The sequence below is a fragment of the Girardinichthys multiradiatus genome, chromosome 8 (assembly GCF_021462225.1).
Source record: "Girardinichthys multiradiatus isolate DD_20200921_A chromosome 8, DD_fGirMul_XY1, whole genome shotgun sequence".
In the NCBI taxonomy this organism is placed as follows: domain Eukaryota; kingdom Metazoa; phylum Chordata; class Actinopteri; order Cyprinodontiformes; family Goodeidae; genus Girardinichthys; species Girardinichthys multiradiatus.
Window position 1 is genome coordinate 12926095 of NC_061801.1, and position 25673 is coordinate 12951767.

At 38.5% G+C, this 25673-nt stretch overlaps 1 protein-coding gene across 6 annotated transcripts in view; it reads left to right on the forward strand.

Annotated features, from left to right (window-relative positions):
- Positions 1–25673, forward strand: part of fcho2 (FCH and mu domain containing endocytic adaptor 2) — a 60121-nt gene that overhangs the window by 22905 nt on the left and 11543 nt on the right. For 4 of the 6 annotated variants that reach the window (XM_047372316.1, XM_047372317.1, XM_047372318.1 and 1 more), the window contains exons 7-19: positions 728–826; positions 5724–5820; positions 10350–10394; positions 10549–10618; positions 10710–10734; positions 10983–11039; positions 12938–12995; positions 13092–13267; positions 17077–17101; positions 19574–19613; positions 19744–19838; positions 24549–25064; positions 25458–25573. In XM_047372316.1, the coding sequence (XP_047228272.1) occupies positions 728–826; positions 5724–5820; positions 10350–10394; positions 10549–10618; positions 10710–10734; positions 10983–11039; positions 12938–12995; positions 13092–13267; positions 17077–17101; positions 19574–19613; positions 19744–19838; positions 24549–25064; positions 25458–25573 (1419 nt within the window). The remainder of the gene's footprint in view (positions 1–727; positions 827–5723; positions 5821–10349; positions 10395–10548; positions 10619–10709; positions 10735–10982; positions 11040–12937; positions 12996–13091; positions 13268–17076; positions 17102–19573; positions 19614–19743; positions 19839–24548; positions 25065–25457; positions 25574–25673) is intronic. The other 2 variants (XM_047372320.1, XM_047372321.1) reach the window with 1 other exon arrangement.

A 25673-nucleotide genomic window follows, 5' to 3' on the forward strand; every position in this document is an offset into this window, starting at 1 on the left:
CCTTAAACTATTTTGCAAAGAAGAAACGGCAAACGTTTTACTCTCTAGATTTGCAGAGCTCGTAGGAACAAAGCTCCGTCCCTACCAGCTGAAAACATATGCACAGCACACTTTCCAGATTAGTATAAAAAACATAAAAACCACATGTCTCTTAAACTTGAGCTGAGGTGATAACACGAGAAATGATAAAATGTTAAAAGGTTCAAGGTGTATGAATACTTTTGAATGGCACTGTAGGTGCATGCCCTTGTATTGAAGAGGCAGACGTGAGATGCTCTTCATCTGGGTGTTTGCTGATCATTAAGAGCAAATCTCCCCTTGATGCCGGGATTTTCCCCTTCATGAATGTTTGTGCTCATGCGTCTCAGTTTACGTCAGAAAGCCAGACTCCAATAGCAGCCTTTAAGCCTGTGATCTCTGTACAGCACGGCGGTACAAACGGCAAAACTGAATCCCCATCAGTACTTAACATGATCATAATTGCTATCTTGTGAAAGGACTTATGTGTGCATGCGCCCCAGACCACCCAGATAGTCACATATGAGGTCACAGTGAGAAAATAAAGAAGCAAGAAAATTTTCCTTTGGCTTCTTCACATTCTTGCTTTTTTTTGTTTTCCCCATCTTCGCAATAATGTGGTGTGAAGTTGTCAGCATGCAGTTAATTAGATTTATTTTTGAAGAGACTGCTGCTGCTTAACCATAGATATTATCTATGTTTGTTACAGAGATTCCAAGACATTGAGGAAAACCATATTCTCCACATGAAGGAGATTATTCGGTCGTACTCTCAGTCTGTGGAGGAAACGCACGTTCAGATAGGAGAGGTGAGTGTTTCTCAGGCATCACTGGGTGTGGAAGGAGTAGGTTTGTTGACCCGAGGCTCTGCTCACTGGATGATCCCCCTTATCTTTCATCTGGGGAATAAATGAACTGAAAACCAGGAAATGGTCCATTCGTCCTTTCATTCCAAGCTCTTAAAGGGCTGATCAAGTCTTACATTTTAGATTAAAAAGGTCTCATAGAAGTACAAAGCCTTACCAAATACAGTGTTTGTTGTATGAAGGTTCGGTTTTGGCCTCATTGTCTCTGGAAAAGGACTTTATATTGCATCAGGTTCAGCTGGAAAGGTTTTCAGACAGCAGTCAGAGCTACATTAATCAGTATTTAATGTTATCTGGATCATTTCTTTTATTATTTATTCAGCAGTTTCACTTAATGGTTGACAAAACCTCTGCATTCTGCTGGCATGTTTTCATTTGCTTGTAGCAGCTCTGTTCTTATTAGCCTGTAGAGGGCGATACCGTACCATTAAATAAAACCTCTTACAACCTGACATCTGACACGTCACACAATAGATATTATATTTGACGATAAAGATGTATTTGTACATGAGAAAACGGAATACAAATGATTTCAAGATTTCTCTTTCTCTTATCGTTAGATTGATTTTATTTGTAAAACACAATAAAAAATAAACAGAAAATAATGCTGCTGTAAGTTTCTTTTTTTTGAAGTCTTAATTTTTTTTTTAACAGATGTTATGTATAACTGTTTTTTGGGACCTGCTTATACCAAAATGTGACTTTTTATTAGAATAAGAGGCAGTCACATTGCATCACTAATTTTTAGGACTTTGTATAGGATTTATGTTTAACTCATCCAATTTATTGAGGCTTTGTTTTTTTTGTCATTCAGTGCCTTTTTTAATTTTTTTATTACATATTTTACTTTGTAGATACAATTGGATATTTTCTTCAGATTTCTGGCAAAATAAAATAAAAACATTTACAAGGAATTTATTTTGTATTTTCTGCAAAACAGCGCTAGCTTACTGAACACTTAGTTCTGTCTTGGATACCTAACTCTAAATTGCACTGCATAATTTAACTGAGAGATTAAATAAAATAAAACCAAATCCAACTAATGTTAATGTTTATTGTTTTATACCATGTAGCTCCAGAACAAGCCCAAATCATCACCCTTCCACCTCTATACTTTAAAGTTGGTATGAGGAGTTTGTGCTGATATGCTGTGTTTGGTTTCTGTCCAATATGAAGTTTCTTCATGGTCAATCATCTCTACTTTGGTGTCATCTCAAAAGGACATTGTTCTAGACGTGTTATGGCTCATTCAGATGGAACTTTGCTAACCTAAATTATGCTGCATCATGCAGAGTTTTATAATCCTATAAATTACGTGGAAGATTCTGGTTGTAATGTGACAAAATGTAAAAAGATTTAAGCAGTATGACCACTTTCCAAGACATAGTATAACTAAGTCCTCCCTTTTTTTACATACACAAACAGGATTGCCACCCTAATGAAGGTAGTAGGTAAACTCTTCCCTCTCTTATAAAAAGCTCCTGGCTCAGTCACTATTGGGGGGGGGGGGGGACAAAAGCAACTGCGAAACGGCTGTTGTTTCTTTGTTTACTCAAATATCCTCCATTAATAGGGTTTAACACTAAGCTACTTTGAGTCATTAAGCTGTCATCGACAAGTGACTGCAGCTGTTTAACCAAACCGAGGCAACTGTACTTATATTAAGCTTCTTATCAGTTGTCTTGTGGGGGATGTTGCAGAGAGAACTGACTGAGTGATGAATGAGAATGAGAAGAACAGTACCTTTGTAAAGCAGCCAGGTGCTGAGAAGTGTGTTGCGCGTGCTGCGGAGAGAGTTAAACCGGCTCACCGTAGAGGCAGGTGCATCTGTCGCTGTGCGTGCTGTGTTTGTTTTTGTAAGCGAACGTTTGTGTGTGAGCGAGGGGAACCTTCGGGGCATACGCATGTTCTCAAGCATGCGGGCGAAGGTCTCCGTGGAGACGAGGACCTTTTCTTGTTTGTGTTGACGCATGAGTGTTTGCATGTGTGTCAGATGAACTGGGCAGACACGTTGATGACGTTAGCAACCTCCACAAGCGCCTGACGGATTGCGTGTGCCACACTGAGCATACCTCCTCGCCACGGCAACGTCCTAGCCACCTCACTCACACCGCTTACCACCAACACCCCCCTCCCCCCTCATCCTTTGCTGCCAGGCAGGGGAGAGATGGCTAATGCAGTGCACCTCACCACTGGGGCCCAGGGGGGCAGACACACACACACACACATGTGTGAATGCCTCTTGGTTTGATGATAGACTATCACGCACATCTGAATGGTATGTTTTGAGATGCGACAGTCAGCCTCTTGTCTTTATCTTCATGCCTATACATCGCTTTCACTTCCCCTTCACTAAACCCAAAAGCACACATACAAACATACACTAACCATTGTATGATACCGCCCAGGGTATCTGTGGCAGTAACAAGCACATCCTCTGACACAGTGCTCTAACTGTAAAGTTCAGTATGGCTGCACATGCAAAATAAAAAGTAAATGTTGCAAATTTTAAAAGTTGGAGCAGCTGAAAATGAGAAAAATAAAGTTTTCCACTCTGTCCTTCAAGCATCTGAATGCTAAAACTGTAAAGAAATCATTAAAATAGATTATTAATATTGGCTTATAAAATACACTTTTAAGGGTTTAATTTGACATATTTCATTAGTCACATAGATAAGGCTCCTTAAATGAGTTAACATTCTGGTGTAAAAACATTCAGTATATTTATGTATACTGTAACTGAAATAAATACAATGGAGATGAAGAAAAATATCACCTTTCAAGCCCAATACACCTTCTTTTTTAATGGCCCACCCTGATTCCATTATATATATGTAAACAAACCATTTTGCACCTATGTACTTAAACTACAGCGTGTTAGTGTATTTGACTGAGTAGTTAATTGTTTTAATGAGATGAAGAGGATAAGGATAAAAGAAATGCTGAATTCCTGTATAAGAAATATAAAAACAAACTTACATTATGAGGATATGTAAAGAAAGAATACTAGAAAATTACTGGGAAAAAAACCAAAAATAATATTAAATGTTTATAGAATGTTCTAAATAGCATTTTGAGGAACGAATGCAAAAATACAAATTATCTGGAATATTTCAGTGATAACATGGACAATGTGGTGAATGGTTTTAAAGATTTTTTTTTTGTGTGAATGTGGGACCAAAATAAAGGAAATACAAGCAACAGAATGTAGAGGCGTAGAAGATTTGGTAGACAGAAAGACAAGCAATGGTTTTTTAAGAGCAACTGATGAAAAAGAAATTATGGAGATGGTAATAAATTGCAAAAACAAAACCTCTACAGACTAGAGCAATAAAGATATGATAACTGTAAAAAAAAAAATGTTATTGAAGAAATAGCTAAACCACTAACCTACATCTGTCTTTTCAATCAGGTGCATTTCATAAAAAATTGATAATTGCGAACATGGTACCATTATTTAAAGCTGGAGGCAGACATCACTTTACAAACTACAGACCTTTCTCTTCATTCCCCCATTTCTTAAAAATTCTAAAGAAACTATATGCAGACAAATTTATTAGAAAACAAAATCTACTTACAGAAAGTTGGTATGGTTTCAGATCCAACACAGCAACATCTCTGGCACTATTAGAATTGATAGACGAAATCACAAACTGTATGAATAACAACAAAATAGCAGTAGGAGTGTTATTAGACCTAAAAAAAGCATTTGATACTATTGATTCCAATACATTATATGTTAAACTTAAAAAGTATGGCATAAGGGAATTGTGTTGAGCTGAACAGACAACAGTTTGTACAAATAAGTGAACACAAATCATTTGACAGGGAAATTAGATGCGGAGTACCACAGGGGTCAGATTGCATCGAGCCATTGATGTGGCAGCAATCCCTCCTGTTTCTGGCTCCATTAAAAACCCGGTCCACCCCAGAAAAACTGACACTTTGGACCTAAAGTGTCCCTGCTGTAAAACAACTATAAATCACATGTTATTTTGTTTTATTTTTCACTTTTGAAGCTTAAATCTTTTGATCAAGTCAGCCCTAATCAGAACCATAACATTCTTACACATTTTAAAAATGTTTTTTTGTCCTAATGGCACGACCCGAGGAAACTACAAAGTAGAATTTCTGAAGTAGAGAGTACAACGTTTGGGAGTTGTTGGTATGGTTTATCTATTTGTGCTGCTTTTAAAATGTGTCTACAGAATAATCCCAATAAATTCAACGTAGGGGCTCAATTTAGTCTCCTGCATTAGCTCTGCTGTAAATTAGTGTTGAAATATATGAATTCATGAAAACAAAACTATAAAATTTTGACCAAAGAGCACCAACATGCCTTGAAAAGATGTAATCAATCTATGTGATGACAAAATAAAAGTATATCCACAAAATGTTTGAATGGCCCTCTATGGGGACCCGTTTGGGCTGAGGGTCCAGCGTACCTGTAGCTTTGAGATTTCTCATGTCAATAACAATTTGATGGGCAAAAGTAGTGACTATAAAAAAAACACTGACAGGAGAAAAATCTAAACTGAACAAACGAATCCATTAAGAAAAGTAATGGCACCTAGAAAAGGGTCACAGATGGCTTCTCAGAATTTTAGGCTCCACATATGGGAAACACAACCAGTTGAGTTAGCAGATGCCACAAACGAAGCATTTATTTAGACCCATAAATGCACCATTCCTGACTGCATCATGTACAAATGCAGTATAGCAGAGTTTTGTGACTGGTCCTGGTGTAGTAAGGGGTGCACATGATGCCATTACCAAGCTGCCTTTCCCATGATTGCTCAATAAGCTATCATTTCATGCATCTCTTTTTCTTTCTCTGTAGGTGCACAATGAATTTGTGAGGAACATTGAGAACACTTCAGAGGAGAGCTTAATACAAAAACTGTCCGAGAGCAAAGGAACGGGCAAGGAGAGGCCAGGTAAGCCACTACAGGGTTTGTCCTGATACTGAAAATGTCTCCTTGTCTGCACAGTGTCGATACAATTCTAAGCAGGGTTACAGGCTTTCCGCCTGATCCTGCATTTTCCTGATGGGAGGGGTGTATAGAGAGGGGCAATTAGACGTTAGAGCAGGCCATCGGAGGCAATCATAGTAATCTGCTGTAAAGGAAGGCCGGCTTGGCATTCCAATAAGCATGTGACACATTCATAGATTAAGACGGCATTGCAAACCTTTTGAGGAGGTCAGAGCTACAGTGACTCTTGTGTAAACTTTGCCATGCCACAATAATCACGGGAATACTTGTCAGCCCTGCACAGCAAACCCCCCTCCTTCACGCACACAAATCTGACTGAAGCTGTTTTTATTTACGTAGTTGCCGTAAACTATTTCACCTCTGCCGTTTGGTGTCTCTGAACTGTATCCTGTTATAAAAAGCTCACTAGTCCCTCTTGTTCTATATTAGGTCAGGTCATAAGCACAGAGGCTTCACCTCTGCCGTGTTTGTGTGTACACAAACGGTGCCCCCCTGTGTCCAAACACTTCGTCTAACAAGTGGTGGCCCTCATTTGTTTGGACAGCGGATTTAATTGAGGTTGAAAAAATGGTCTGAAAATTCTTCCCGTATCAAGCTGTTCATTAGGGATTGCACAGCAGCTCCGGTCCTGTCAGGAGAAATAACCTCCCTGTCCCCTGATGAAATAGCTGAACGGATGGCCAGTCCGGGGCCTTTTCAGAGTGAGAGAGAGGGGTTGAATAAACTTTCTATTGCGGAAACAATCCCAAAGTGACACGCTGCGAGGCAGAGTGGGGGGGTCGGACTGTTCAACGATATCCAGCTGAGCTGTCAACTGGCAGAGGGCCAGACACGCAAACTCTCCCCGCCCCGCCCTTCTCTCCTGTTCCCTGTGCCATGTGAAGCATATGCAATTTACAAAACCATTTTCCACTCATGCGTGACTGCATGCTTCCCTCACAGAAAGTAGAAAGAATGGAACCATCTTCCCCTGTATAAACACAGTTGTCTGTCTGTTTAGGGATGCTTAAACAGTTCCTAATGTCTGTCCAGATTTGGGTAATATTCACGTGTGCTGTTTGGACTTTTCTTGCAGTCTGTGTGCATAAATATTGTCAGATGTCAGAAAAGAGTTACCTCTCTGCATGGTTCTGACATAGATTTTCCAGTCATTCTTGCGCTTCTGGTATCCAATGTGAAACCTTTGTTAAGATGCATGACGTCATTGGTTAAAGAGACAACTAAAATATTTTTCTAGCCTTTTTATGGTCAAACGGTGCTTTTGGGTGTATAATCTGATCCACATTTCAAGTGGGGGGAAAAGCTATTAGTTGTGCACTGCAGAAATTTGTACAAGAAGAGTAGCAAGAAGAACGTTGTTGAAAGAAACTACATGAAGTCCTGTTGAAAATTGGGCTTTTTTTCCTGCATGTTAAACTCACCCTGAACACAACATTCCCATGGTGAAACATGGTGGTGGCAGCATCATGCTGTAGGGAGGCTTTTCCTTAGCGGAGACAGAAAAACTGCACATAGGGAAGCTGGATGGAGCTAAAAATGGGGAGATCCTGGGATAGAGCCAGTTCAAGGCTACAAAAGACTTAAGACTGGGGTGGAAGTTTGTGTTCCAGCAGGATAATGATGATCAACAATGGAATGGTTTAGATCAGAATCTAGCATAGATTTTCCAGTCACTCTGGTAACACCAAAGCCAGATGACCTCATATGAGGTAAAGAAATTATCATAATATTTTTCTTAACCTGTTTGTGGCCAAGCAGTGTCATGGGATGCATGATTAAAGCGTCATGTCTGTGTGGAGATAAAGTTGTTGTTTTAGCCGTCGTTGCTGCCGCTGTTTATTTGCCAGCGGTGAGGAGGGCTTGACATTGCACAGTAGAGTAGATCGGTCATTGGTGCACTTCATCCCCTTCACTTGGCGTGATGCGTGCCTCTCGTGACTCACTGCTTCCCTGCACTTCACTCTGCCCTGCGCACGCCAGACAATGCGTCAATTCTGCTCGCTACCGGCGTCCTCTGGGAAGAGCACATTGGCCCTCTGCTGCTGTATACATTTTGAGTTAAAATATCATTAGCTTTGTTGTTTTCAGGTCAAGGCATGTTAGTGTATCAGAAGAACCGCCAGAGGGTCCTGCCCCATCTTCCTGTCTCTCTATCTCTCCGTGTCACCCCTCCTGCTAGTCTTGCTGTTTATCCTCTCAGTTCTAAAGCATGCAGCATATTTGTGTCTGTCTGGTTCGATTGCACATGAAGACTGCACGGCCGTGTATGCACAGACGGACACGAGCAGTCCTCTAGATTTGCCTGACTGACACGCATCCACATTGCATGTCCTGCTTCCTTCCAGTTTTCTGTTTGTGAAAACTGTGTGAGCCTTTTGTGCCTCAGCCCTTTGAAAAGCCTCAGTAAATCTGTCTGGAATGACACATGAAGCGTGACGACGGAGGAGCAGCACCTCAGGGGCGAACTTGCATTATTGATGAGCAACAAATCAAGTGTAAATCTAGTTGTGTTTGGCAGTTGTCTCATCCACTGACTGATGTATCAGAGTAAACAAAAAAGTGTTATTTTTTTGTTAAAATAAATTCATGGCTGGTTGTTCTCTGTGTGAGATCATAGCCATTACCAAGAAGAGACGTTAAGACAGGTCCGTGTGTTGCTCTGCCTTTGGTTGTCCACAGTGCCCAACAAAAGCAGTCCTTGAACCTTTTCATGTTTTTCTCACACAATGTATTTATTGGGAAAAACACAAAGGTTTGCATAATTGTAAATTGCAAGGCAAATGATGCCTAGTGTTATTTATTTTTTTCATATACAGTTTTTACAAATGAAAAGTAAAAAGTTGGGTGTGCACAACTCCACAACCTTCTAGTATGTTATTTAGCTCTGGCCATCCTCCTATCAACTCAGGTCAGCTTTCCCGTCCCCTAAAAAGCATTGTTTTCAACTATAAAATTCCACTATAATAATTTTTCTTCAGAAATCACCTAATTAATGACTATACCTAATCCATTATAAATACAACTATTCTGTGAAGTCCTCGGGTTTGTTAGAGATAATTAGAAAACAAATACCATTATGAACATGACAGAAAGCACCAGGCAAGTCATGGTTGAAGTTCTGGAGAAGTTTATCCCTGACATCTTCCAGAGCCCTCCACAACCCATTATCTGAACATGAAAAGGGTATGGTAAATCTGCCAAGGGTTAGGGTGAGGGCCATCCACATAATCTAGCAGGCCGGGTAAGTAGAGCACAGAACAGCAACCAAGAGGCCAGTGGCAATTCTGGAGGAGCTGCAGAGATTGAGCGCTCGGGTTGGAAAATCAGCCAAAAGGACAGCTAATAGTTGTGTACATTATAAATCTGGCCTTTATGGAAGATATTAAAGAACAAATATCATAGTTGACGTCAAGTCAATCATGTTTGGTTTGCCACAAGCTGTGTAGAGGACACAGGAAACACACAGAATCTGGAAGAAGGTGCTGTGGTCAGATGAGGCCAAAAGTAAACTTCTGGATCACTATGTGTGGCAAGAAAATGAATGCTGACACATCACCCTGAACTTACCTCCCCAGTGTGAAACATGGGGGTGACAGCATATTGCTGTGGGGAAGCTTTTCTTCCATAGGGAAGCTGGTCAGGGTTAATGGGAGGACGAATAGAGCTAAACACAGGGTGATTCTGGAAGACACTGCAATAGACTTGAGACTGTGGTGGGACAGCCACCCTAAACAAACAATCAGAGCTGAAATGGCAAACTTTAGATTAAATGCTGTGCTAGAGTGGCCCAGTCAAAGTCCACTCGTTATGTGCATAAAAATGGAAAGGTTTATGGGGCATGAATTATTTTTGTAAGGCATCGTATGTTTATATAGAATCTGGTGGGTTTGTGCAGAACACAAATAAAGATGAAAATGGGCTTTTCTTCAGCCAAATGAGCTGATTTATACACGCAGCTTTAAACACTTTTCATGTAATCTTGTGCTTTTTTGTCTCATTGTAATTGGGTCTCCAACTTTGCGGGTCCCATGTGGGCCTGTTTAGATCCTGCTTAGCGTCGGTTTGCTTTGAATACCAAAGCCGCTGCTTGCATTTTGAATTCCAGGTGGTAATGTTGGTGGCTGGTGGAGGAAGGGTTGGGGTGGGGGGGGCTGTGTGTATCTCTCTGAGGAAGACTATGTAGGGTTGTGTCGTGCTTTGTGTCACCAGGAGGGACTGTCACATCTCTGCGAGGGCCACCAGACGCACAGTTGACTCTTGCTATTGACCCTGTCTGCCCTGTGGTATCAGCCCAGCTCTGTTTGTGTACACATTCTGTATGGCACGCTAGGCTCCATGTTGTGTGTTAGCGCTGTGTGTTTGTGTGTGTGATTATTGCGTGAGGCACATTCATAGCCGTTCACAGTAGTGGGCCATTGCCCCCCTTCTGTGCCAAGATGAATCTGAATAATTTTTTTTTTTTTTCTCATTAGGACCCATCGAATTTGAGGAATGCAACACAGCCATTGCAACAGAAGGTAGAGCTTTACCTCAATGTTTTTGCATGCATTTTTGTTGCCATGTTGCTCCCTTTAAAGCAAAATGGAGGAAGATGATGAAAAAAATAATCAAGATGTGAGGAAGAACAGTTGTTCATTCTATCCTTGTCAAAATGCTTTGTTTTGTGTTAAGGTGCAAAACCCAGAAAGAGGAAAACATTTGGCATTCCCGGCCGCAGGAAAGACAAGGACACCGACTCTACGTGAGTTTGGACTTCAGTTCACAGCATAATTTGTACAGTTTTATTTTTTTTTAAGCTCTTTGTATGTCAATGCGGCTGTTTTGTCTTTCAGTGAGTCGACAGAAGTCGAAGCTGCTGTGAGTATAAAGTTTATTAAACCAGGCGTTAGCTACATGCTTGATCTTCTTGTGTTTCCTTTGGATCTGTTTCATGCCGGCGCAGTCTATTGTCTTGATGTCAAACTGCAGGAGTTGGACCAGACCATTGTTGTTTTTCTTCTGTCATGTTACTCTGCACTGCCCACTTTTTTCGCTCTCCGTTCTCTCTTGTTTGTTTTGTACATTTGCTCATTCATTCATTCGTTTCTCGCTGTTTGTGCACACAGAACACTGCCAACGGTGCTCCCCCAGGATATTATGGCTCCATAGACATCCAGAACGCTGTAAGCAAGCTAACGATCCCACACCTGCCAACACGCACACAGTGACACTGTATAAAATGTTAATCCGATAACATTTTAAAGGACATTTCTAAAAATATCATCAAAACTTTAATCCAGTGAATACAAAAAAAATGAAATGTATAGATGGCATTTAGAGATATTTAATGTAGTTATATCAACTTGAGGTTCTAATGTGTATTTATTTTATTTGCTTGTGTTACATTTTCTTTAGCTTTAGCTTCCATCACTCCTTCTTTAGAAGTTTAAAATTATTATATAATTACTCTGCTGTTTAACATTGTTCCATAAACGTTTGAGAGTCTTTTTGGGTATCACTTTTAATTTATTGTACAATTGTAGGTAATGTGTGCAAAGATAAAGGTTTTATAATACCTTATCAAAACATAAAGCTCAAAATCCTGAATTCAGACAGATTGCATTTTTTTCGTTTTAACATTTTGCATGAACAGGTTTAGTCTTAGTAAAAAAAAAGTGTGATCTGTGGTTCAGGTATAGTTTTAAATGAAAAATATTATCTAAATAATTCCAAATCCTCCATCTTCACCAGAATAGTCTGGAGTTTTCAGTTTACATTTTTTGTACACAATACTAGAGGTTATAAAAATAATAGTTTTGAAAACATTTATTAATCCTGTTAAAAGTTTTGCATTAGCAGGAGATTTAAAAACAAAAACAGAACTTTCCATTCAAAATTCATATTAAGGTGGTATATTAGATAGTATATTTTTAAGGTAACGTTTAACCATCTGTTCAATAAAAAAATACTAAATTAAATCTGTTCTTGCTGCCCGAACAAATAAAATAAACATTTTAGACATATATTTGGCTTATTTAAACCTTTCTGCATTAGTTAACTCTAGTTTTCTGCACCTTTTTATACATTTTTATATCACAACGTTAGAAGGTATTTGTTCAGCTAATATTCCATTTTTAGTTACAAGGGTTAATTAAAGAAAAAACAGAATGCTGTAAATCTTAGGCTCTAAAACTTTATTAGGTTAAATTGATAACATTTTGCATGAATAAGAAGTTAATTATAAAGAACTCTTATTTTGAAATTCTAAGTAGAGGTGTTAAGGTTTAAGTTTAACCCTTCAGTTACTAAAATGGGCAAAAAAGCCATTCTTGTGTCCAAGCTGTAAATATATATTATATACAACTTTTCTTTATTAGTTGGTCAGAAAACCTTTCAGGGTGCATCAGTTTCTATTTGTTATACAACTGGAGATATTGTGGTCAAAAATCAACTTTTATAATATAATAATACAAGTTTATAAACTATTTGTTGAGCTAATTATTGTTTTCTTTTCTTCCAGAGTAAAAGGTTTTGTTAAAAGGTTTTACTTTATGACAATAGATTCTCCAAAATGCTTAAAATCCTAAATATGATACAGTTTAAAGTTTGCTTTGTAACATTTTTGCAGGAGTAGGAGGTGAAAAGAGCATTTACTTTCAGGTGTTTTAAGTTGCATGTTTAATGATAAGTTTAACGTTTTTTTTTATTAAACTAACTAAATAAAATCTTTAAAGGTTTAGAAAATCGTTATAGCTCAGAAAATATTTCTTAATTAAACAATACATTTTTCTTTTGGATTTGAAGTCTTGGTTTCAATTTCAGAAAATAGTTTAGACCAAAATGTAAAAACTTTCTCAAAGCCTAAAAGGTTCTTGGTTTATTGCATGAGCAGAAGGCTCAATAAACAGAACTTTTATGGTAAAAATAAAAGCCGTTTTTGCTGTGGAAGCATTTTGTAAAAACAAAAATAATTTTTATTTAGCTGATTTTTTTAAAGATCTTTACAGGCATTCAACACTTATTTAATATTTTAAAAGTGACTTGTTTTTAATTTCAGTTTTTGGTTCTTGTGTTTTTGTAGAATGTTCCTCAAGTTGATGCCGAGGGCTTCTGTATCAGACCAGAAGTCAATGAAAATGATATCCTTTCTCCTGCCTCTCCATGCTCCCACTGCTGCGGGTTAGACCAGGGGTGTTTGTTGTACGCCTTTTATTTTCCTTAACACGTCTCCTCACATCCCAAAGACAATTCCTTCTATTCGTCCAGCGATTCCGAGGACGAAGACGAGCCCAGGAAGTTCCATGTGCAGATCAAGCCCGTTCAGCCGAACAACGGCACGCATCAGAACCGAGCGAACATCGACGAGCTGAAAGCCTCCATCGGAAACATCATCCTGTCGCCTTCAACCTCGGTATGCTTTGAACAATGTGCTAAAGCAGCACTAAGCGTCCTCAGAAACCAACCTGTTGATATGATTGTTCCAGCAGACGTCCACTCTGCCTGTGTAACACTAGAGGGCATTAGGAGAACACTTACAATCTGCAGGAGAGCATGGGAATAGCATTTAGACTCAAACGTTCAGTTTTTGTAATGCATTTTGTTCAGATTAGAAGTAATATGTCATATATAATTGAGCTTATATGCCCTGTTGATCTACAATTTACTAAATAACCTGTTCAGTCTTATTCCATCATTTGTTTTTATTCTGAATTTGGTTTAATGTGAACCAACTCCATTATATTTTCTTACTCCTTCGGATCAGTTTCTCTTCTGATATTGTTGGCCTTTACCTCATGCTCACATCTCACTCAGCGCTGCTTTTATGCACTTTGTTCTACCCATGACTTCACCCGGGCGGCCCCTCATTCAGCTCCTCTTCTTTCACTCAATCTCTGAATTACTCTCCACTGCTCTACGAAAATAGCTGCAGTCATTAAAACTACAGCATGTGTGCAAACATTGCAGTGTTTTGTGTGTGTGTGTGTGTGTGTGTGTGCGCGTGTGCGTGTGCTCTGAGCTGTTTTTGTGATTTTGTTGTGGAGCGGCTAACCGGGCATGGTCAGTGTCGTGAAGAAGCCCTTGTGGGTTTCACCATCCGTGCTCACCGGCTAATCACCAAATGAAAGTCACAACATCTTCGTCTGCTCCTCAGCCTCTCTGTCTCTCCTTGCTGTCTTAGGTTGTATCTTTTTTTTTTGACACATTTCTTTGTTTGCTTTCACTGTTTGGTTTTTGTGTACACCCACGAGTTTGAAACAGGACTCTGCTGTGGTTTTGTGAAAACGTAGGAGGATAAGTTCTTTAATTTTTTGCTAGAGATGCACGGATCAGGCTTTTCCTGGTCTATACGATTTCCAGTTATATTTGAAGTCTGAGCTGTGCCTATTCAGATTTTTTTTATTTAATTTTTTTCTAAGGGCTATAACTCATACGAAAACGTAAAAACAACATGCCTCACGTTATTTGACAGGTTGTTATTTTAAATATACACGATTATCCGACTTTTATTAAACTTGACGAAAGTGTATCAGAGTTGTTTGATGCTTTTAAAGACCAAAAAATGCTGGGAGTTTTTAGTTTTCAAGAATTTAATGATCCAGAAATAATTATCCTGATATTTCAGTCTACCTACTGATCACCAGGCAGAACTAATCGAGGAATTAGCTCAAATATTTTTCAGAGAATGACGCAGCCTAAGAGAAAAAGGTTGTGTGCTACACGTTCTTTGGTAAGGGCAGCATATTGGAATCCAACAGAAAATGAAGGAGTTAAATGCTTACCCCAATTTACATTTCAGAACAAATATCCATAGCTTTTATTTGATATATAACTGGTAAAAAGTGCATCAAAATACATGCTGTTGGTTGATGCATTTATGGACTAAAAGGGTACTTTTTTTTTCATTCACCTAATAAAAAGGGAACAAACTCTGATTTTCCATTATTTGACCTGCAGATCACATATCAGAGCCATTAAACATTATATATATATTTTTTGCTTTAAGATTATAATGAATAATAGAGAGAAATGTGCTGTAGGTTGTTCCATAGAGAAGCAGACCTGAATTCAACAGAAATGAAGGAATTATGAGATTATGCCAATTTATTCATTAAAGCACAAGCATTAAACCAAATAACTCCACATAAGTTCGTCAAAGGAGGTTGATGTGTTCATATGCCGAAAATGGTGGGAGATTTATTTAGTGTTTTAATGTTTTGAATGAATAATAAAATAAAAATCAGTTTAGTATTTGACTCGAGGCAAAATTTGCCCAATTGTTGTGTCTGGAGTTTCTACCAATGTTTTCTTTTCTCAGGAGGGATTGATGATAAAAGTTTGAGTTTAGAGAACAAGTTTTTCTCCATACTCAAATGTACTTTTCTTTATGTTTAAATCAACATTATCTTAGGTAAATAAAAAAAATACTGCTGATTTAAAAAAATAATATTATTATATTTGCCATCATTTCTGCCTATTCCTGTTTACTTTTACTTGTTTCCTGTTTTAGATCCACAGAGACATTTTGAATTAAAGTTAAACCTTTCATCCAAGGTGCTGCGCACCGTAGCTTCATCTGGAGTGAATTACTGATCGCTGTTCTCTTTTTTTTTTTTTTTTTTTTGTTTGTTTCTTTTCTCTTTTCCCCCCTCACTGCTCATTTTTCTGTCTTTTTCATTTCTTCTCCCATTTGCTTCTCTCTCCGTGGTGTTCCCTTTATTGAAACAGCAATGGAAATCGTGTGAGTGAGCGTAAGTGTGTGTGTGTGGCCAGCAAGAGCTGTAATTGAACCCATTTGCCGCTTAGCGCCTGTGGGACTAAGCCCCGTCCTCGCAGCTCTACGGTGGTTAAACGTTTTGCTGTGTTCCTTAAACCCATTTTGTTTCTTTTTCTCCCCTCCTCCCCTGACAGCTCCTCTAACCTTTCTTCTTGCAAGAAATTGGCTTTTTATTGAAACTGAAGTTGCTCTCGGTTTGGCCAGCCCCGAGAGTGTACCTTGCGTATCTTGTGTTTCGCAGCAGGACGTGGCAGATTTATGTCTGGCAGGGTGTAGGATCTGTGAAGGAAGTTGGTGAAGTGTCAGGGCCACGCTCTCCGTTGTCCCCGACTGATCGTTGTCTCGGCTTAAATACACTGTTTCGAGCTGCCGAATTCTTCACCCTAGGTTTAATGTCTGGTATGTGTGAGTCCGGCGTAGTCCTGTGATTTACTATCTTTAACTCTGAAGTGGAAACTCCTCGCTGCCACTGGGGATAATTCATGCTGTCATTTCCAGAACCTAAGCATATAAGCATTTTGCCTTGAGAAATAATTTTAAAACTTGATAAACGTTTTAAGGACACGATATTTAAAATAAAGGTTTTAGCAGGATCAAGTGGTGCCTGAGAGGGAATCAGTGACCCTTAAAATACCACATTACATCTTTTTTAAAAAGCGTGGAGAGTGATCACTTTTCTCTCAAATGTTGCATCTGTTTTCATTTTAAAAAAGTGTGAAACCTCAACTGTACAGTACTTTGTAAAAGTATTCATACCCCTTGAACATGTGCGCATTTTGTCAAATTACAGCCACAAACGTCTGGGTGTTATATACCAACACGATATAGCACACAGCTGTCAAGTGAAAGGTACATAGCTGTCCAATTTTACAACTACGAAGAATTCATTATGAAGAAGATGCTCTGGTCAGATGAAACAAAAGTGAAACTTTTTGGTGGCAGCGTCTTGCTGGGGGAATGGATGGAGCTGAAGGCAGGGCAATCCTGGAAGAACATCTGTCAGAGGCGGCTGAAGACTCGAGACTGCAGTGGAGGTTCACGTGCCAGCAGGAGATCGACCCTAAACGTACGGCCACAGCTACAATGGGTTGGTTAAGATCAAGGCATATGTCAGAATGTCCCAGTCCAGACATAAATCCAATTGAGGATCTGTGGCATGATTTGAAGATTGGTGAGCACAGACTATCTCCATTCATTCTGAGGGAGCTTGAGCTGTTTGCTGAAGAGAAATGGCCAATTGTTTCAATCTCTATAGACGTGCAAAGCTGGTAGAGATGCATCAAAAGGGTCCCAGCTGTTACTGTAGTGAAAGTATCGACTAACACACTACACTTTTAAAATCCAAGGGGTATGAATACTTTTTGTAAGCCTCTCTAAGTATTTGTTTTTTGTTTTTAGACATACATTTTTTACTTTGTTATTTTGTTTTTTGTTTTTTTTTTCAGGGGCAAATGCGGCGGAACCAGTCCAGTAAGTAGTTTTTCCCCCCTCCAACCTTTCTGTGTCTTTGTGTTGCTGGATTAAGAGGGAACACTGGCCGCATTTTTGTTGGCCTGAGTTTTTCTTAAAGATGTTTTCTTAAAAAAGAAAAAAAAAACAAGCCAACACCAACATATTTCCAGGAAAAAGTAAATAACCACTATGTTTTTTTCTGTACAAGTCATGCAGGGATATTTTTCTCCCACCGGTACAAATAGGACTAACTGGTTAATCAGCTGGATGTTTTGACAAGTCAGAACTTATCCATCACCTTTTGAAAAATGGCCAGGTATTTTACCTTTTGGTCATTTTTATTTTTATTTTTAAATGGGAATCATTTTTAGTGGGATGTTTAAAATATAAAACAGGATAAGAAACATCTGCACCACATAACAGTGCAGTTATAAATATAAATGTTCTTTCTGTTTGTTTTTTGCTCCTACTCACTCTCAAGCCATATTTAAATGTTTCTGCCTTTGGTTGCCTTCAGTAGGTTGTAAAATATTTGGTAAAGATCAAACAAAACAATATTTGAAATAGAAAATGATATTCATTTTCTGCAGTTAAAAAACATGTAGAGTTGATGAATTTGCTCAAGATAATTGCATTCAAAGATGTAAACTCTGCATACGCTTAGGGTTTACAGGAGTATCTACCTTAAGATCTAAGGCTAAGGGTGAGTATGTTTTAACTACAGTTACTGGCAAGCGCCCCTGCCTCCCTCCTCCACCCCAAATATTTGCCACAACCCTCATCTCTGTCTCCTCAAGGGAGCCCTTCACACTGCTTCTGCAGCCAGCCAACCCCCCTCCCCCGCTAACATCACTGATATTTTTTTATGTCTCACTGCGAACTTTTAGTGTCCTATTTTGACAAATGTACTCACCTGAACGGCTTTAAATTTGGGTTCTCTTGTGCATCTTCCTACCCCTGGTGTACAGTTCCAGTCAGAAGTTTCCTCATCGTGGACACGAATGTTCTGTACTTTACTAATCTTTTCAAACTTTTCTTTCTAGGGTGAAAGGATTGTACAACAAACAGCTTTGATGATTTCTAAAATCAGGAACTGAGTCTGTAGCGTTTAATCTATTGTGGGTTTTCTCTAATCTACACAGGCTCAGAATTATACATACAGGCTCAGTTATTTATGTGCACCACTTTTAAAATTTGCCCTTAAGCAAAAGGAAGAAGACAAACCACATGCCTTTTCCAGTTATCAAACAAAGATTCAGGCATAATTCTTGCTGGATGTTTTGTAGAATTTAAAAAACAGGTTTTCTTTCATGGACTTGACTTGTTGGTTTCTTTATAGATTTTGGACTGGGGCATTTCCAGAATCAAAGCCAGTTTTGGTTTGTGTTTGAGATTGTTGCCCTATTGGAACGCCTGACTATATCAAAGTTTGAACCATCTTATTTGAGGTGAAGTTTAAAAACGTGAAGGTAGTCCTTATTCCACCTTGCTTTGCACCAAGACCATTGACAGCAAAACAGCCATGATGCTGCCACCACCATGCTTGACAGCTGGTATGGTGCTTTAGCGTTTATCTTGACTGCTCTTCAGTCAGCAGCCTCTTAGGGTGCATCGGATTGTTTCGAGGGCAGTACTGCGTTGATTGAGAAGAAAGAAGCAAGAAGAAGAAAGTCCGTCTCATCAGGGTTTCTGATGCTAATTTGTTGTTCAGATGTAGTTGTGCACCTGCACCTCTTCACTACTCCACGTAACTACAAGACTTTTTCGTTTTCGGATTTGCACTTTTACGTTGTCTTCGTCTTCCTCCTCCTCCTTCTTCTTCTTCTCAAATGCGCTGCTCTTATGTCACATCATATAGTACGCTGAAAACGGCATGCATTCACACTGCAAGCAAAAAAAAAGTCTGAGTTCTTTGTCATATAATCATCCCACCTTTGAAAGAGAACTTTTCAAATGCATGATTAAAAATGAACATGACATTCATGCCCACAATGGACACGTGGAAACTGCTGATTAGAGCCTTACTTCTTAAATGGATCTTGGAGATGTGTTGTAGTACTTTAGACAGGGGTTCAGAATAACATAGAACCAAATCCAACCAAAACCCTGTTTCAGACTGCTTCCACTGTATTACAAACCCAGTAGAACTCAGTGTATTAACACCGTTGCATTACTTCGGTGTCAGACGGTTTTCATTTATTAGGCAGAAATAATTCATTTGAAAAGGTATTTCAGATGCTACCAGTCAAGGGTTTGGAAACACCTAACTGTCTGTTTTGTAGCTAGTTGCGTTCAAACATTTGACTTGTACAGTGTTTCTCTAACTCTCAGTGGTAGGTGGTGGTTTTCTCATGTTCATTTATGTTTCTTTCTGGTTTACGGTGAGGCAAATGTTAATGGTTCTATTTTCAGACATACAGTAAATTTGTATTTTTCTTTCTCTCCAGATGTGCAAATAACAGATTTCCGTTTATTCTTGTCTCACTGCAGATGATGAGCTAGTAAAACCCAGAGGGTCAACGCCATTTGAGTGAGTCGAACATTTCTTCTTATTTCCCTTCAAAGCCAAAGTGATATTTTTTGCTTGATGCTCTCCGACTCTGTAAGCGTTGAATTGTTTGTATTTTAATGTAATTTAGGCATGTTTCTGTTTGTCTCAGCTCTGGCAGGCTGAGTAACAACGACCTTCTGTCTCTGGATCCGTTGAGCTCTGCTTCAGGAGTGGGATCCTCCTCCTCTGTGTCATCCACAGCAGGTAGCCTCAAGAACCTCAAAACATCATGTACCTTGTGCACGTTCTTCACCAGAAAACGGATCTTTAATCGACTATCACACAGGATCACTGACTAAATCTGCACTACACACAAGGCAGAATTTTCTTTGGGGTCAGGGTGCCTTAAAGTTTTTTTTTTTAATCCCATTAACTCTTTGTTAAATTAAAAAGTATGTCTAGCAAATATTTTTAAATGACACTAATAATGGACCAACTGAGTAATGTGTAATTTGGGGTTTTTAGGGATTTATTTTAACTGTTCTTTTTCAGACTAGCATTAGTTTTTTTTAAAAATAAAACACAATTTAAAAATAAGAATTTGGTTCACAAGTTTGAATTTATTGTAAATGTTCTCTAATTCACACAAGGTCAACATTTTAAATACAAACTCAAACATATACATTATTATTTTTAAGATATTTAATTTCCATTTTTTATCCTTATTTAAATTTAGAACTCAACTATCAAGTTGTTTTCACATTTATTTACGTCCATCTACAGTCTGTGCATTACATTTCATCTGTGCCCTATTTTACTTTTCCCATTTCTCTTAACAATAAGTCGTTACACTTGAAGTATGTATTTTATTGCATGTAGCATTGAACATGTTTCTCATGCTTTACATGCCTGACACCAGCGTTTAAACAGAGTGACATTAGCACTGACCCATTACCCAGGTTAAACATAATCCACAGTTAATTGGCACCTAGTCGAGGTCAGAGGGTTGGCTATAAAGCCCACAGGCACGTATATTGTCAAACAAAGTCTCGTTAATGTCAAAGGTCTTGGCAATAATGGCCTCCTGTAGTGTAAGATTACTGAATTAAGTATTTTCTTTCTTTTAATTGAAAGGTATTTGTACATTGATGTTGTGATATAGGATAATATTTAACATTTTTAATTATTCAATTTTTTGCTTGTAAGTCACTTGATGTTTGTTTTTATTTTACTCTCACCTGTTCTTGTCAGACCTTGCTTCTGTGTTCTTTCCAATCCCTCCATCTCCATCTTTTCTGATGAATGACTGTGAGGTCTTTCTGCCAGAGGCACCAGGTAAAATGTGTGTGCCCCTTTGTCCTGAAGAGAAATATTAACCTGATCGCAAGGCATTCATCAACAAACGGCTTCCGTATTAATGTTTTATAGTTTAAAGACTTTTTTTGGTTGTCTATTCTAATATTAAAGTGCTCTTTTCTCTTAAATCCATGACCGGAATATATTCTGCCCATTTCAAATTATTAATATAAAAACATGCATTCATTTTCATTTTCGACAGTATTTCTGTGAGCATGAGGCTCCATTGCACTGCATCATTAAAAACTACAATAGGTGCATGCATTTAATACTCGCTTTAATGTTGGCTCCATCTGAAGATAACAGTGTAGCTCTTGCAATATTAAAATGTGTCTTTTATAGATATCAAAGTGTAGGCTGTCTCGCAACACATTGTCTAGAAAAATGTCAAGCCCCAACTTTTGCCCTCAAAATCCTTTATTTGTGCAGTCGAATTAAGGTGATTGAGACAAACAAATTATAAAACATTATAGAAAATGTTTCTATACACCACAGTTAATTAACTGCTGAAAAACCGCTGCTCAAAGCTTCTATTTCATCTATTTCACTCTTGTTAAGGTATTTTGATTTGAAAGTCTGAAATATTTAAAACTGGTTAATCCTGAAGAGGACAAATCTGCTATAAACAGAGATTCTTAAAAACACAGTTTGAGATTAATCAAACCTTGAATTATATTTGCAAAAACCAGCCAAATATCCCCACTGGTTTTAATTCCATGTTTGGCATATGAACCACCTCAGTTGGGGTCCTGCTGGAAAGCTGCAGTATTTGGATAGGTCTAACCTGAAGTCAATTATTCTACACTTAGTGAAGGTTTTTTAAAAAACAGTTCAAAGGAACGACACCAATGCAAACACTGGTTGGGGCTGCATTCCTCAAACAACTACCTTTTTACGCCAACTACGAATTCACCAAAATATTTCTATAATCCCAAGGAGTTTAAGATACACTTTCTCACTTAATGAGTCTCTTTATTTTCATGACTATTTACATTGTAGATTCTCATCAAAGGCAACAAAACGGAATGAACACACATGGATTTATATAGTAAACAAAAAGTGTGAAATAACTCTAAACATTTTTATATTTTAGATTCTTCAAAATAGCCACCTTTTACTTTGATTGCTGCTTTGCTCTCCTGGCATTTTCATGAGGTGGTCACCTGAAAGGGTTTTCCAAAGAGTCTTGAAAGAACTTCCCAGAGGTTCATTGAGAGACGACCAAAGGTTAATATTTCAGTCATCACAGCAAAAGGCGGCTACTTTAAGGAATCTAAAATATAAAACAAATTTAAAGTTCTTTTACAACTTTTTGTTTGCTACATAATTCCATGTGTTCATTCACAGTTTTGATGCCTTCAGTGAGAATCGGCATACAATGTAAATAGTCATAAACATAAAGAAAACCATTAAATGAGAAAGGGGTTCTAAAACTTTTAACTGGTAGTGTATGTATAACATGATCTAATTATTTGTATTTGAAAAAAGCAACAATTATTACATGTAGAGACTTAGAGAACACTGGTAAATGTTGGAAGTCACTCTATTTAAAATAAGAATGAGTTGTTTCATGTAATCAAGACAATGATTTATAAATGTTTTATTCATCTAAATATATTTAGAAAATCAAGAATAAAATTCTACTTCAGTCACAAGTGGTGAGCTCAATTTAAAGTCAGCGTTAGCTAAAACAGTCAGTGGATTTAAAAGATTTACACAGTGGTAAATCCCTTAAGGAAAATATGGTATAAACACCCACTGAATATATTAAATTTAGTGAAATAAAGTGTTTATTGCATAAAATGAAATCAATTTTTGACGTTCTCCTCTTTACAAACAGTGGGAGTATAAAAAGCTGATATAAGCTAAAATCATTTTTTGCCAAGACAGAGACCGATGATTGTCACTCAGAATCAGCTTTATTATAATCTTGCAAGGGAGAAGGATTTTTTTACAGCATTGGACATGCGCTCAGGAGTGCTGCCAAATCATTCTGACTAGACAAAGCGAAAGTTCTCCTTATAACAGCTTCAACAACTTTGAAGGTGATTCTCATGGGACCCAGAATCACTGGGGAGGGAGACGAGGTGAAACCTGTTGTAATTCTCTCCCAGACATGTTGACAATAGAAATTGAACCTTACACGACTGAGGAGCCATCTCTCTAAGACTGAGCAGAACCATCTGCCCTAACCCTTGCCATAGATCAACTCTGTAACAGAACAACACAGAATCGGTTCGAAAATAAAATTTTCAATAACACTAAGTAATTAGCCTAGCTATGGCTTAGTTAGCAAGCTAGCAGTCTGCGGTTTAACTCACCTGCAGTCTAGCCCGCTAGCTTGCTAAGTATACTTTTAAAAAAACATTACCTTTTATAACAGTAATGGGCAGTAGTCTTTTTAGTTTCCACCCCCTTACTTTCTAATACACAGCAGACTTTCTGTTGTGTAAGAGCCATGCGTAGGAGTGACTGGTAGTTTGCCAAGGGAGGGATGGGTGCAGGGTGACTGCTCTATACAGTCAAAGAAACACAGCTCACTCTGAAACATTGCTTGACATCTTAATAAAGTGTAAATAAGATATATAAAGTAAGACCATTTAGTTAATTGAAAAAAAGTAAAAGGTACAGACATGTATTGGAATAATAACCTTAGATGACCTATGTTGTGATCTGGCACCATATAGACATTACAATTAACTTGACCTTTAAGGGGGTCCCGGGGATGCTATTGGGAAATGGTGCTTAAGGAAATAACGCTTCAGCATCACCTTCCATCACATCTGATAATGTAGCATACAAAATTTTATATCAACCTTAGCCAGGCAGCCAAGGTTTTTTAACATGTACAGAAAATCCGTTGTATGAGTATCACAACTTAGACGCCACATTTACTGCACGTGTGAACAACTTCTAAGGAACTAATGCAAATGTTGCTCAAATGTTGCAGCAATGTGTTGATAATAACCTTATTCAGTGTTTTGGTACTCTTAGCTGCTACTCTGTCTGCACTGATGAAGACTCACTCACCTCAGCATGCCGAATGCTTGAAATGGCTCCAGTTGACGGCAGCGTTACCTGCTTTCTGTGTAACTCAGCCAAGAAATATTTGACCGTTCGGAAGTCGTAGAGTTTGCATAGAGTGATAAACTTTCATCAGGTGTTTTGGGAGCGATGCTTCAAGTACAGAAACAAAATAAAATGAGAAGTTTACATAACACCAAAGTCGCAGTTGATCTCCACAGAAAATGGCGATGAAATACAAAATGAGCACAAACTGACAGTTTTCTTTCAAAGTTTATATCAAATTTCTTTATGATCCTCTTGATTGACATTATAGCAACTAATATTTGTTTTCTAACCTAAACCCAGGTTTGATTCTCTAATAAACTGATAATAAACTCATTACATTTCACTATGCCCTTTTAATTTGTAAATTGTTAAAGTGCTTTTCTCTAAACTCTAAATTCACGATTTTAATAGATAACATTTTAACTGTGTTGTGATAGTTTTATATTGTTCTGCAGGTGAAAAAAAAGTCAAATAAATTCAGTTGATCTACTTTACATTTCTTTCTCTTTATTTTTAACACCTCTGTCAACACATATATTCCTTCAGTGGACACTGTGCTGCAAAAGGGCCACTTTACCCCAGTGGCAGAGCGCCAGCAGTCCAAAGATGTCTCGTCTTTCTCATCATCCACCACCTCTCCCTGGGATTCCCCCGAAAACACTTCCCAAGCACTGAAGCCCGCACCGTTGAGGGCCCAGAGTGCCCCCATCACCCAGCCCAATGAGCAAATCGACCCCATCAAAAGCCCCACCACTGCCTGTACCCCAAACACCCCTAAGTCTGTTGATGGCTTCTCTTCAATACCTTGGTCCCAGAGCCAGTGGATTGCTTTCGGGGATAACTGCGCTCCGCCTTGCCATCATGGCTCAGGTTCTTCTGTAGCAGAGGTCCAGAGGGTGCAGGCAGGCTTTGGCAGGTCAAGACGTGTCCTGTCGGATGACTCTGCAGACGCCTCCTGCAAAACAACAGCTGCAGCAGTCAGAGAGGACAGCAGGGTCTGTTTCACTGATGTCTTCTCTGATAGGACAGTAGCAGCAGCCACAGCAAGCACAATATTTAATGGTAACAGTTATGCTGATATATAAGACATGCTTTATGCCCGAGGTTTGGAGTTTAGTTTTTTTTCCATTTGTTTTTTGTAGCTTTTGATTTTGCCTGAAAATTGACAGCAACATGTATTTGATTTTCCTTTGATTTTTTATTGTTTTTCTTTTGCTGATGCTTTTCTTTTGTTGCCGCCTGATATGTAAGATTTAAAAAAATTTGTTTGTGGTCAAATTTATTTTGAAATGTGTTTTGCCCAATTTAATTTATTGTTCTGTGTTTTGTTGCCTTGCTGTTGGAGCAAGATGTCGTGATGCATGAGAGTTCTGCATTCAACTGAACATATGAATTCACGTTTGTACCTGGATATTAATTTTAACTCCCTAACCTGAATGTATGTTTTCTGTCTAGTGCCAGTCCCAAACAGACCTACAACACCTCTGACAGCTGGAGCCCTTGTCCCACCGCCACGTCCCTCCTCTAGACCCAAACTTCCCACTGGAAAACTCACGGGAATCAATGAAATTGTGCGTAATCAAATCACTACACATATTTCTATGCCAAATTTACTTGCACCTGAATGGCCGATGGAGCAAATGCTCTCCAGATTTTTTAATGGCGTGACTT